At 40.6% G+C, this 14,864-nt stretch overlaps 1 protein-coding gene across 1 annotated transcript in view; it reads right to left on the bottom strand.

Annotated features, from left to right (window-relative positions):
- Positions 1-3,889: 3,889 nt before the first annotated feature.
- Positions 3,890-14,864, bottom strand: part of LOC137300168 (B-cell antigen receptor complex-associated protein beta chain-like) — a 29,599-nt gene continuing 18,624 nt past the window's right edge. Inside the window, exons 3-5 of the mRNA XM_067969244.1 lie at positions 11,595-11,713; positions 9,526-9,579; positions 3,890-5,422 (exon numbers count right to left, since the gene is read on the bottom strand). Coding sequence (XP_067825345.1) covers positions 5,327-5,422; positions 9,526-9,579; positions 11,595-11,713 — 269 coding nt within the window. The 3' untranslated portion in view covers positions 3,890-5,326. The remainder of the gene's footprint in view (positions 5,423-9,525; positions 9,580-11,594; positions 11,714-14,864) is intronic.

The following is a 14,864-nucleotide window of genomic DNA, read 5'->3' as shown; positions in this document are numbered from 1 at the left end:
AAATGGGTGAAGATGAAAAATCTATTAGAAAATGGAGTGGACTTGAGTAATTTACTATTACAAATCGGGTGCAGAGTGGTCCTTCAAAGGCACTTAGCTGCAGTTGTGCTGCTTTTCCTACTGTCCTATTGCAACATATAGTTGGCCTGGGACTGGGACGTTTGCCTTAATAACCAAGACAAAGCCAGGGTGAGATTGAATGGCTCCGCACAGTGATATCTGAGCCAGGATAGTACATTTTCAGAAGCTGCAGAGCATGTGAAAAATAAGATCGAAATTTTTTTAAGTCACTATGCTTAAACTGAATACTTTGAATTTTATGCAGTGCTGTATATTATAAGCAGAACTTTTATTCCAGATACTGGAATAGAAGTCCTGCTTATAAACATACACCACCAGTATCTACTATTGGATGCAACGATTGCTGTATACAGATGAGCACTGGAATGAGGATGTACTTTTAACCAATCTGTAACCTATTGGCTCTTGAGAAGTTTCACCTCCCTCACTGGATAATTCCAGCTAATAATCCCTGACAGAATATACTGATGGCAGGATAGTGACATCGATATCTTTCAACCTGCAACGGCTGAAAGGGTGGAATTCAGGTCATCGCTTGGGACAAGGGCATAGTTCTTGCAGAGCGAGGCAAATCAGCTACTATTACAGGCTTGGGAATTTTGCGTGTTGCTTAAGTTTTTCTCAGCAGCACTGCTTAATGTCAGGGCATCCTAATTAAATCAGGACAATTGAGAGGTATGGTGATAACTAAGAATTATATTATATTAATAAAAAGCTTGAGGCAAAAACATGAACTTGTCTGTTCTCTCCACAGATGCTGACTGACCTGCTGTGTGTTTCCAGCATTTTTAGTTTTTGTTAATGATTTTATATTGTCCACTCAATAAGTAAAGGTCGGTCCTCATTTGCTACGAGTGATAGAGTTAATCTTTTGGAGCAAAGTGCACGTCAACCAGTAAAACAGATTCACTTTTCATGACGCTTTCGGTATTTTGATAAGTAAACACTTTGATTACTGAGGACATTCTTATTATCATAGAATCATAGAGCACAGAAGGAGGCCATTTGGCCCATCGTGCCTGTTCCTGCGGGATCTTTTGAAAAGGACAGGGATGTTGAGGAAACATTTCAGTTCTTGTCGTAATTTAAATAAAAAAAACTTTAGGATTAAACAATTTAAACATTAACATCAAAATAAATAGATTGCAGCATTAGAATCCATTGTGTTTTTTTATTTAGTTAAAAAGCTTAATAAATGTAACTTTTTTTACCTTTGAATAGCTTGACTGGCTGCTTGGTCTACTTGTTGCTTTCTCTTGTTTCTCAATGATTAATTTTTTCTTCATCTGTTAATTGGGTATTTTTTCTGCTGGTTTCTGCCTCCATGTTTGGTGCTGTGATGAGTATATACTGAAGGGTTATTGTGGTATTTGTAACTTTAGCCAATCAGAATGCACTGTCATTATAGCGCAGTTTTCTGAGTGGTCACTTTTCCTGACTGACGCATAAGGGGCATTAAATAGCAGTCAAGTGGTACATGTGGTGGGTTATGAATGGGCTGCACTATCTTTCTTTATAATATATAATTCTAAACATTGAGTAATATAAATTCCTTGATCCATATAATATAATCATTCTTGTTTTTGCTAAATCCATCATGATATTTTATCAATTTTATTTTTTAGGAAGGTAATTAAGGGAAAACTTATTTTTAAATCAAAATATCTTTGATTTTTTACCTCTCTCAGGAATCAGCGTTACTAGAAGGTGGGTGGATAATGTGCACATTTTCACCATTGACTGGATGGGGTTTATTTGGTGGGCTTCATGGTCCTTTCTTGCCTTTGCATGTTATTTGATTGATGGTTGCTAACTGATATCCCATGATAATGGGTATGAATGGACACGTTAAACTAGGCCAGGCAATCTTGTTGTCTGTGGAGCAGAGACATGATCCTCTATGACCTAGCTAACTCAACCCAATAACATAATAATTTCCCATAAAATGGCAAGTGGATTGCTTGACACAAAACATTGGACATTTAAAAATGTCATCTACATTTTTATTTGTATCAAATATTGCCTGATAGCTGGAGAATGAAATAGTTTTTCACTTTTTTCTTCCAGTGTCAGCATCACAAGTATTGTGAAGTTCTCTACTCTGCTTCATCAATGTGCCTAAACTCTAACTTCAGACAAGCACTCTCTAAAGCAATGACATGAATTTTCCACTTTCTGAGTGACACGGTCAATCTGTGCTGAATTATGAGCAGTTCTGTGCTGCAGCCCAATAACAAATGGATTGAGAGCTGCCTCAACCTATTTCCAATATAACCTTTACAGTCAGCCGAAAAAAGAAACTTTCTTCCCACTATTCTAGGCCCTAACTTGATCGCAGCTTGCAGAGGTACCGATTACCCAATTCTGCTAACATGTCCTGTTATTTACACTTAGGATGGCAGAGGAATTGAAGGGAGCTTTAAATATGCTTTCTGATGGGTCTTAGAGTTCCTGTTTAAACATTCTCAAGTAAATTAGTACACAGAAACATGTTGGTCAGACATTCCTTGCACAGAAAACAAACTCAACATAATTCCGTCCTGATTACATATGTGGATAAACTGCAAGGTTATTTAATATTAAAGACTGCTTTGGTTCCCCTGCCAAAAAAAAGTTCCCAATGAGAGCACTTTTTCACTTTAAAGGAATACCCCAGACTCTTAACATACTTCTATTTAATGGACAGAATGCACTCGCCAATAATTAATTCCTAATTCATTTTGGTCTCACTTCATCTTTACACATAGATAAAACATGGCTCGAAGAAAGCCAAATGTTTTCCACTTACTGAGAGAAGCCATTGGAGCGTTTGCTACCAGATCATGATGAAACAGTGCCTCCTATTGGCTGAAATTACATGGAAGTCAAAGGAGTTAGGCACATTTTTGTACTATTTTCTCTTTCACCAGTTTACAGGATAGCCATTAATACAGAGCAAACTCCTCTGTTTCTGTTTAGTTGCTTGTGAAAACCTGTTTCTATAAAATCTCCAAATTAAAAAGTCCTGCATTGGCATTTATTTTGTCCCTGTACATTTTAGCCAGCAGCAACAAGCAGTGTGACATCATCATGTGGTGACAAAAGTCCATCAATTACCTCACAGGAAGTGAAAAACATTGACTTTAGCTTGCTTTTTTCCTGGTTGGTGAAATTATAAAGATAAACTTGGACTTGGAAATCAATGTTAGAAGAGGGTTCTCCATGTTAAATGGAAGCTGTTAATCTTTCTAGTTGTGGAACTCTTTTTCATCTATCATTCAAGGAACAAGACAAAGGCAACATCATTCAAACAGAAATTATGAAAGAAATTGACAAAGTTGATTCAAGCAAATTGTTTGCTGTGGCGAAGAGTTGAAATTCCAGAGGACAAAAATTAAAAATTAGGAAATTAGGAATAAGAAATGAAGTCAGGTAGAACTTTTTCTCATCCAAGGTTTAATAGAGTTGTGCAATGAGTTACCAGAGGGAACCATTCAGGCGGATGGTGTAAGTAGCTTTAAGAGAAAATTACATGTGTTTTTGGAGAGTCAAGGTTTTGGGGAACATATGGTGAAAAGGTGGATTGATCTCTGAAAAAGGGACAGGCTTGTTGGGCACAATGATCTTTTCCTTTTCCTAAAGATTATCATTATTTTCAATTGCAATGCAAAAAAATAAAATATGTGCTGGCCTCATCTCCAAGGTGCTGTGTGAGACGGGTGAATGATGTGTGAAGTTGTACCATCGACTGGATGATCTTGTCTCAGCCATTTTGTGTATTCCTAAGGTTTGTGTAAGTTCTGTCACAAAGAAAAACTAACACAGGAAATTATCTTTAATCACTTATAATTAGGATACAACTGCCCTTTCATGAACAAATTTCAAAAGCACCTAAATTATCAGGGATACCAAGCATGGATTAGTCCAACAAACTCTGTAAATTTACACTTTTCCCAGAAATTCTACAGCAGAGAGATGCCTAAAATGGAATTTACTGCAAGTCTAAACAAATACTATATTTGCAATTGAACACATTATTGGTAATAAAGCAATGCTCTCCCTCAGTAATTTGTACAATAATATATACATGGTGCAATATTCCCCTGTAATATCTGTTGAAATAAATCTCAATATCATTGCTGGTTAAAGTCAAATAGTACTTTTGATGAAATCATTTGATTTGTTCAGTAAAACTTGATATCTGTCTGTCATGATACGAGCTGGTGGCAAAAATTAAAAAGCTCCACAAATTACCAGAAAAGAAACAGAACTGCCCCCTGCAGCCCGAAACTCCACCTGTGTCTAGTGTAAAGTATAACACAGGTTACAGTGTGTTTGGAGTGTGGTTTGTCAATGTCATCTCATCTTGGGGTTGAGATGACATTGACAAACCACTCAAGTGTCACTTACAGTTTATGGTGTCACCTCAACCCTTGAAGGCCTTATAACATGCCCAGCCCATGTGCTATACTGTATCAGGGCAAGCAACTTAATTTTCTCCAATTTTGGATCTCTGAAGTAAGATGACTATTGTTCCTTATTACCAACAGTCTCCTCCACTGTGCACATCAACTCACCTTGATGTAATGAAGGACCTGGCATTTAGCACACAGAATAAGAATAATCAGGAGATGGATTTTCAGCTGGTGTAATATCCTTCATTATTTTGGGATATCTGTGCATGAATCACAAACAAACTCTGCATATATCAATAATTTTCCTGACTATCCATTATTCTATATATAACATATGCAGTTAGTTTACACATCTGTATTAATAAAATATATCAATTCTTATATTCCTCCATTAAATTGTGCAGATTATTTTTCTATAAATTGGCAATTTGCGCCTTCAACATTTTACATCTACACTCTTTAAAAATGGCCTGTTTCCCTGTGCAGTCAATTAAGCCTAATATGAAGCCTCCTATTGTTGAAGAATAGAGGCAAGCAAAACAACTCACTTGTGCATGTTTCATTAAACAATGGATGGGCAGGAAATGACCTACAGAAGTGCTTGATGTCCCTCCCTGCTTTGGAGCTTGTATATGAATTTGTGGTTGTGTCATACATTTACATCCTGGCTCAGAGACAACTGGGAACCACATACACTTCTGTAATCCATCCCGTGATCATTTTCGACTTGTTTTTTCTTTCCTATGTCATTAATATCATTTTCAATATGTTGTTATCTCTATTGTAATATTGTTCAAGGGAACATCATTATGGGTCCATGATTAAGGTGAACAATGATGTGATTGTGGAATTTATTCGTTAGGCTGCTCGCCAACTGTCCATTTAGCTTCAGCTGGTCTCACGTTGCCGATGTCTTCATACATGGCTGTCTGCATAACTTCCAAACCCTAAATTGAAACAAAAAGGTTTTTTTTTAAAATGGCTGCTTTCTACAAAAACAACTAACAATACTCTTACATAAACTGCTTTGGTAAAACTCCAAACTATACTATAATGTTTCCTGCAACTTAAATAGATTCAGTAATAACACACTGCCTTCTTACATAGGGGTCAATTTAAGTCCACATAGATGGGATCAAAATGTTTCTTGTTCTACTAATTGCTAAGGGTTGTAACTATGTCAATTAAGTTTGGACAGTCTCAATACCATTCCCAGGCATCACTTCACTACCTATAATGCAACGAGTCTTCCAACACCAGGTTATAGTCCAACAGTTTTATTTGAAATCACAAGCTTTCGGAGGCTTCCTCCTTCGACGAAGGGTACGGTAGCATAGTGGTTATGTTACTGGGCTAGTAATCCAGAGGCCTGGACTAAAATCCAGAGTCATGAGTTCAAATCCCACCACGGCAGCTGGCGAATTTAAATTCAATTAATTAAATAAAAATCTGGAATTAAAATACTAGTATCAGTAATAATGGCCATGAAACTACCGGATTGTTGTAAAAACCCATCTGGTTCACTAATGTCCTTTAGGGAAGGAAACCTGCTGTCCTTACCTGGTCTGGCCTATATGTGACTCCAGACCCACAGCAATGTGGTTGATTCTTAATTGCCCTCTGAAATGGCCTAGCAAGCCACTCAGTTGTAAAAAATCTCGCTACAAAAAGTCATAATAAGAACCGTCACCACATGGACTTGCAGCAATTCAAGAAGGCGGCTCACCACCACCTTCTCAAGGGCAATTAGGGATGGGCAATAAATGCTGGCCTCGCCAGCGACGCCCACATCCCGTGAACGATCTTTAAAAAAAAGATCGAGGGGGGAGATTGGAGAGGGACATCAGAGACGGAGACATCAGGGGTTGGGAGGGACATTGGAGGGAGACATCGGACATCGGAGCAGGGTGGAAAGGTAGGTTGATTTTGTTTTTTTAACTTTGTGCAACGCTTTTTTATTTAATTTTTTGCCTGATCCAGGTGTGAATCGGAAGCCGTGGCAAAGCCGCGCAGGTAAGTTTAAAGTCGTTTTAACTCTCTACTATGTCAGAAATAAAGTACCTTAAGTACCTCAATGAGGTACATTTGGTTCTTTAACTATCATCCCGCCGGTTTTAATTGCTGGCGGGACTTCCGGATTCGGGAAGTGGGCGTGCACACAGGTGCGTCTGTGGGGAACTCGGAAGTCGGCGAGTTGGAGCCGGCTTCCAAACCCGCTTGGGATTTTCACTATTTTCGCAGCCCCCCCGCCCCCAACACACCTGCAGTTTGATTTTAAAATTGAGCCTTTGATGTCACGCACTGTGACAGCCAAGTTTAAATGTGTTTTAACCATCATTTTTGACACTGATTATAATGCTGGATCCCCAGTTGGATGCTCTCACTGAGGAGTGGAGCTCGCAAAGAGCACTGGTCAGGAAATTGTTAGCCGACAGCGCCTGATTTGCCATCCATTCATTTGAATGGACAGAAAATCAGGGCTCCAGGCCTACCATTTCCTGATTAGTGCACCCTGTGAGTGCCAATCCTCACTGGGAAATCAGCCCTTATATTTACAGAGTTCATGCCCACTGGCAATACTGTCCATCTTGTGTGATGTAATTCACACTGCAGGATTAACAATTATGACATAACATCTGCAGGTTTATTGAGAAAACTTAAACAGTTGATATGGAGGAAATTCAAGGGACAGTACAAATTATAACAAGATGTTCGCAGATATTCATACTAAGTTGGAGGATATGCTGTTTTATAAGGACAGGTGTAATATACCCTGTAATGCTCAATGGATTATTCTGTTACTGAGGTGATATTTGGGTTCGTTTTAACCCCCTACGACAGGTGGGGCGAATGGACAACCAGCCTCCAACCTACCCGCTTCCGGTTTTAATGGAGGCAGTTTGGAGGCGGGCGACCAACCTGCTCTCAGGAGGCGGGTTGGTCACTAAAATATTTTAAGAAGGCTGCACCTCCATTTTAACTTCACTTCTATTTTTAACACCTGCAGGCCAGGTTTCCTGGGCCTCGGGAAACCTTACAGCTGAAACGAGGCGTGAAGGTCCAGATCCATCAGGTAAGTGCCTTTATGGCACTACTTGTGGGCCAGGAGGAGCAGGAGTGATTCCCCGTGGCCCACCAAGCTTCCCTGTTTAGCCCATGCGATCTAAAGCTTGAAGACCCCGAACACTCCCTGACCCCGGCGATAAGACCCCTGAAGGCCCTGAACATTCTCCGACCCTCGCGATCAGATCCCAGAAGATCCCGAACGCTCCCCGACCACTGCGATCAGATCCCTGAAGACCCCGAACACTCCCCCACCCCGCAATCGGATCCCTGAAGATCCTGAACACTCCCTAACCTCCGCGATCGGACCCCCGAAGACCCCGAACCCGACCCCTGCGATCAGACCCCTGAAGACTCTGAACACTCCCCGACTCCTGCGATCAGATCCCCGAAGATCCCAAACATTCCCCGAACCCCACGATCAGACCCCCAAAGATCCCGAACACTCCCCAGCCCCCACGATCGGACCCCTGAAGATCCCGAACACTCCCCAGCCCCCGCGATCAGACCCCTGAAGATCCTGATCACACCCCGAATCCCACGATCAGTCACCCAAAGATCCCGAACACTCCCCAGCCCCCGCGATCAGACCCCTGAAGATCCCAAACACTCCCTGAACCCTGTGATCAGACCCCCTGAAGATCCCAAACACTCCCTGACCCCCGCGATCGGACCCCCAAAGGTGGACTCCACTGCATCCCTCCCTCCTCGACTTTTCCATGACTCACCACAGCCTCCCCATGTGTGAGCAGACATATTATAAACGCAATTGAGGGAAGCACAGACTCCAATATGTTAATGAACCTGTGAAATATGGACGATGTCAAGGGGTCAACTCCAAGGTGGGTGGCAGTCCCATAAGGCTGGGGATGCACCCCAATCAAAGGGGGAGGGAGGAAAAAACCTGGGCCTCAGTGTCAGTAGGGTTTTAATCACAGCCAAATCTAGCCCTTGCCTCATTTGATTCTACATGATCACACCGAGGAATCAACCTGAGGTCTCTGTATCCAAGGAGTGAGTGTCTCAGGTTAGTGCTGTGTAGTGCTGGTGGAAGGTGCAAGTTGCACCAGTTTTGCTCACTGAGCCACCAATCTCACTTTCAATACTGGTTAGGAGAGTTAGGGGAATGAGTGTGTTAGTGCTGTGTAGTGCTGGCAGGTGGTGTGAGTTGCAGCACTTTTGTATTTATTCTCTTCTTGTGACCTGGAAGTAGAAGTATAATAAGAACATAAGAAATAAGAGCAGGAGTATGCCATATGGCCCCTCGAGCCTGCTTCGCCATTCAATAAGATTATGGCTGATCTTCTACCTCAACTCCACTTTCCTGCCCTATCCTCATATCCCTTGATTCCCTTAGAGTATAATTAGACATGCAATGCTCTAACATTGCAGTAATGTATTTAAATTTTGAAATAACCTCATTATCTAACTCAGTATTGGGAATCCAGATGTGGCTAATTGCATTTCAGGAAATAAAAAATGAGCAATAGGCACCGTCACTGAGCATGTGATCTCAATACTCCTATTCGCATGGCATATGTATGTGTACTTTAACCTTTTTGTGTGTTTGCTGGTAAAATGATAAAATGAAAAGCAGAGTGTGCATGTGTTTGTTGATTATTGTGAGTTTTTTACTTCCTTAATTACTGAATGATCGTGGATGTTTGTTAAGTAAATATACACATGTTAAATACATTTAATTGCATTTTGTGAGTGTATGGAAGGTGTTGACTATTAAAATTAGTGCATGTGGCTAAAATGGTGTCGCCAAAGCCACCTGTGGCTAGTCAGTAATTTCAATTGGACGATACTGATCTAACCAAACTATTTCTACATCATCTATGCTGTGTGAAACTGGCACAACAGCACCAAAAAAAGTTAAAAATACCTTCAATGGCACAAACATCTTTCACAACATTTGGTTCAAGAGAACATACATTTCTGCCAGTGTAACATTTGTTTGAAAATTGCCCCCTTTGCTTCATACCTCATACATGTGATATGTTTCTCCTTCATCATCAGTCTTTTTTGTCCTATTGTTCTGTGAAGAATAAAGATGATTATGTTCACAACTCCTCTTTCTTTGTCCTTAACAAATATTAGCACTCATACTGAAACAAAGAGCCCATGGGTTGAATTTGAACAGCAAACACTTCTTGTGTCAACTATATGGAGCGTTTAAAATAGATTGACATTCATATGCTAAAATCATTGGTTACTTGAATACTTTATTTCACACTATTGATGAAATACCAGCTGCAAGGAGCTGAGATGCTATACATCGCTAAACTTGTGAAATCATTGCTTAAAATGTTTTCCTGCTAACTCTATAATAATGACTATGGTAAACATCACAAGATGAGTGTCCTCCAGTATTATTCAAATATAGGTGCACATGTGGGGCATTAGCAACAGGTTTCTGTGGGAGCAGCCCAAATACTATTGACGTAAAAATAAACCGTCTCTATAATTTTCATATGTTAAAAAAAAATACAATATATCGGATTATGTGGCACCATGGATTGACAGATCGTCCTTTCAATTGAATTTTGGGGCTAAGTTCACTCCAGTGTAATGGGATGAAAGTCTTCTCACTCTGCTGGTTGCAAAAGCTCTAAGTCTAAGTTTGGATGTCAGTCAAGTTCCTAGTGAGCGGTAACCTTGGCTGTTTTTTCTCCTCAGTACTCCCAGTGTACTGAGATATTGCTCCTGCTACTGAAATCAGCTGACTCAGCACAAATTCCTGCTTTGTATGGCAGACAATGGGGTAGAAATTGGTCTTGGCAGCGCCAAATAGGCAATATTGCACCTATATTTGAATAATACTGGAGGACACTCATCTTGTGATGTTTACCACAATCATTATTACAGAGTTAGCAGGAAAACATTTTAAGCCACGATTTCACAAGTTTAGCGATGTACACATCTCAGCCTGATAGTCAGCTTGATTGAAGTCGATGGAACTGATTATCAGGTGGGGAGTATAATGGGCGGCCAATTCGATATCACCCAAAGCCAATTTCTACCCCATGTATTTACTCAGCGCCAGGCCATTGGGGCACTGAAACAAAACATTTCTGAACCACACTACTGAAGATTCAGCTGGTCAAGAAAGTAAGGAGCTGATCTCACCCAGGGTAGCAGTAGGGGCACAATAACTGGCCTCAGTGCTCACGGGTCAGGGAAGGGGAAATCAGTCAGAGTTATCACTCCTGATTGCTCGCCAGTAATGTCCTGCTGGAAATGCACTGGATTGGGCTAAATTACACTTGAGCAACCAGCCGACACTCGCTGTCAAGGCTCTCACATGAAGAATGGTCACTTAGATGAGACACCGAGAGGGCAACCAATGCTGTGGAACCATACCCCAGCAAGGAATTAATGCTTTCAGGAGAGGAGGAGGGGAGAAAGTAGGAAAACGGTGGGAAAAAATTTAAATAATTAAGAAAATTTTGTGATCAAGATTTGTTTTAAGTATCTTGAGTAGATCTCAGCAGGGTCACTCTTCAAGCCTTGGTCTTAAAGGCAAAGGGGTAGATCTTGATTTTGTGCGATAGTGTAAAATGGGTAATAGTCAGCCCGTTTTACATCACTCCATTCACTTCAGTGGAAATAAAAATCAGGAGAGTTGTAAAATGGACTGCCGCCTCGCTATCCCCATTTTACATTATCACACAAAGTCAAGATCTACCCCAGAAGTCACCTCCAACCCCCAAACTATATTGTCTGGTATTGTTGCACGTAATGGGGTAGATTTTCATCTTTGCTTCCTGGGCATTATGCATTTCCTGGGCTGGGAGTAGAGAGGAAAATTAGCAGGGAGGATCAGAGCTCGTTTGGTTTCCCATCCATTGAAATTGGTGGAAGGAAAATCCAATGAGTTCTGTAAGGGCATGCGATCCTCCCTACAAGATGTTCTTTTCTGCGCTCTGCCCAGGCAATGCTTAACACCCAGGTAGTAAAGACAAAAATCTACCTCGGCGATCCGTGCTGTGCTCAATATTTGTAGAAGGTGATATGTTAAATAGTTGTGAGGGTGAATTGCTGCCTACTTACTTTGTTAAAAACCAGCATTCCTGGCAAAGTGAGACACAGGATCAGCAGAATAGCCTGAATTAAAATCAACATGTCCTTCAGCGTGTGCTTGGCTTTTAGCTTTTTTATATCGATGGATCCTGAAGGGGAAAACATCAAACAGTGTTTTACAAAAGAGAACAGCATTGCAGTCTAACTCTGGCATGTTGCGAGTAGAGTTACCAACTCTGGTTGGACTGCATTCATCACATGACTTTCCGTCGCCAACCGCCTTCCCCCCACACTCCCGCCATTGGTTGCCCGATACATCAATCAGTCAATAATGGTGGCTACAATACCCACATTGCTCTGCGCTACAGAAAACGCTCACCAAGGCTGCATTGCACCCTGGGTTTGTTGTGAGTGTGGCTGGAACGAAACAAGAGAAGAAACTATCCTTATTATTTATCTCCTGGGTTGCTCGCAGGAGTGTTCAGGAGATTAATCTTAAATTCTAGGAGACTCCGGGACAATTCGGGAGGGTTGGCAGCCCTAGTTGCGAGTGTATCTTACTGCAGCATTTACATACTCACTTTCAAACTACAGTGAGTTCCTGTTATATAGCACGGTAAATGGTGACATCATAGTGACATACATCAAAAGATAGAGGCAGTAGCTGTCGGATATTGCTGGAGTAGAATTTTTCTCAATCTTCCGCTGTAACTTTAGCGGATGATCTTTGCAAATCATGCAGAAATTACGTAAACGTTTACACCATTTTCCTAGGGTTTCCGCCAAAGTTGTGGTGGGCGATCAGGAGAGCCCTTGTGAAAAATGTAGGGCTCACATCTGATTCCAGGCTCATCCCACCAAAAAATGCATATTTCAATCAAATAGTATAAAATACATTAAAAAATTCATGCATAAGCCCCAGTACACGTTTACCCAAACAGGAAATTGATGCTAAGCCTCGCCCAACCCCCTTTACAGAGTTTTAGATTCTCCAAATTCTTAAATGTGTCTGGCCTACTATCACAAGTAGTAGTTGAGGCAATTAGCATAGATGCATTTAAGGGGACACTAGATAAATACATGAAGGAGAAAGGAATCGAAGGTTATGTTGTTATGGTGAGATGAAGTAGGGAGGGAGGAGGCTCGTGTGGAGCATAAACACTGGCATAGACCAGTTGGGCCAAATGTTCTGTTTCTGTGCTGCACATTCTATGTAATTCTATGTAACTACACTGCTCAAAAAATATTTGAGTTTCACCTAGATGCACAAGAATGGGAACCACCGACTACATCTATTCTCTAGTTACTTCCTCTTATCTCACAAAGACAAAAGCTGAATAAACCTGAAATGGTGATGTCAGTATGCTGCTGATATCTGTAGAATTGACAGACACACCTTTGCATGTAAGATGATTTTGATACATGTAAAACAACTGAAAACAGGAAAATAAATTTGAAATAGCTCAAAACATTTTTGAATAAAAGTGGGCTGTATTATTGGAATGCAGTTTTGCTAGAAAATGATTTTTTTTAAGTAATGTGCAAATATCCACAAAAGTTTAAATTCTACTATTATTGTATGAGTTAAATATCTGCATGTTCTCAGACTTTATATGCTGTTTTTATCAATTATCTTCATCCCCACAATCCCATGGCTACCTTTGTGAATCCTATCCTCACCATGCCACTTTCCACCAAGAGTAACTGTGTTGTGATCAGCAGCAGGAAAGCTGGCTGATTTGTCCTGTAAGACTATGGCAGCATCTTTACCATTACCATGGCTGAGATTAATGAACTCAGAACAGACCAAGGATCAAACATGGGGACTTCCTGGTTCATGTGGGAAGTACAGTTACACGCTGAGCAATAAGGGAAGCCTTATTTTTGCTTCTGTTTGTGGAATTCTATGTCACAGAGTATTTTTTTAACAAATAACTATTGTCAAGTATCAGCTTGACTCAGAGGTTGGACTCTCACCTCTGAGTCAAAAGGTCATGCGTTCCATGCACTATTGAGGAAATACTGCATCGTTGGAGGTGCTGTCTTTTGGATGAGATATTAAACTGAGGCACAGTCTGCCTACCCAGGTGTATGTATTTAGAGCAGGGGAGGTGTCCTGGCCGATATTTATTCCTGTGCAAAAGTTGACTGCCGCATCTGCCTACATAACAGTAACAACATTTTAAAGTAATTTACTGGCTGTGAATGCTTTGGGACATCGTAGGGATGTGAAATGTGCTTTATAAATGCAAGTTATTTCTTTCTTAATGTGAACAGATGCAATGGACTTACATGATTATTATGCAGTTATTATCTGTAATATAGGATGGTGCAGTATCATTTTACGATCTGTTGTATTTAGACTTTTCAAGAGTCATGTTTATATTTTCCCAGTTTAACCTTTGCATTTATGGAAAATCCTGCCTGTAACTGTAGCTTCACTGCCTGCTGTGTATGCTGCTGTTGTCAGTTCTGTTTACACCTTTAGCTCAGTCACTAAATGTTCTGTTTCCATATTCATTAACTTATGTTACTAAACCTTACTAGTGTTTCTCTTTGCAATGATCTCTGCAGTACAGATGTGATTACTGCCTTACTACACTCACCAGTCCTGTCTATTCTAAATCTGCCAAACCCTCAATTATTGGAGGTCTAGGAACAAAATCATGTTAGATTTCTGTACCATTAACATTGTCTTCCTGATAAAGTTGTTTTCTAAGTCTCTTGTTAATAGATGAAGAAGTCAATTACTGTTACTACTCCCAGGGACTACTGCCAGGTTTCACTTGGCAGCCAGGGAAAGAAATTTAGCCAGGAATACATGCTCCCGCCCACAGATATTTGCATTTGCAGCAGCGGTCCTGGCAGGCGTAGGGGGAGGGAAATATAGATCAAGTGGTAAGGCCTCACTGCCCAAGTTTTGCTCCCTTTTCCAATTTTGGGTGGGAAAGTGGAGGAAAATCCAGCCCAATATGTCTTCAAGTCTCACATTATAAAATTGGTAATCACATTTGTCCTATTTTATGCTCCATTAACTTCAAATGCTAACACAATTAGACAATACCTACATGAAATAAACACTATGAGTACTCCAGGATAAAGACCCTACAAAAGACATATGCTTATTTATTTGTGTAAGTACATCCTTTCGTTCTAATTAATTCTAAGGATGTGGGCATCACTGGCATGGCCGGCATTTATTGCCCATTCTTAATTGCCCTGTTGTAAACAATTTTACAACACCAAGTTATAGTCCAGCAATTTTATTTTAAATTCACAAGCTTTCGGAGGCTTCCTCCT

This window comes from Heptranchias perlo, chromosome 30, assembly GCF_035084215.1.
Source record: "Heptranchias perlo isolate sHepPer1 chromosome 30, sHepPer1.hap1, whole genome shotgun sequence".
Classification (NCBI taxonomy): domain Eukaryota; kingdom Metazoa; phylum Chordata; class Chondrichthyes; order Hexanchiformes; family Hexanchidae; genus Heptranchias; species Heptranchias perlo.
Note: the sequence above shows the minus strand (reverse complement) of the source record. Positions and strands in the feature narration are given on the sequence as shown.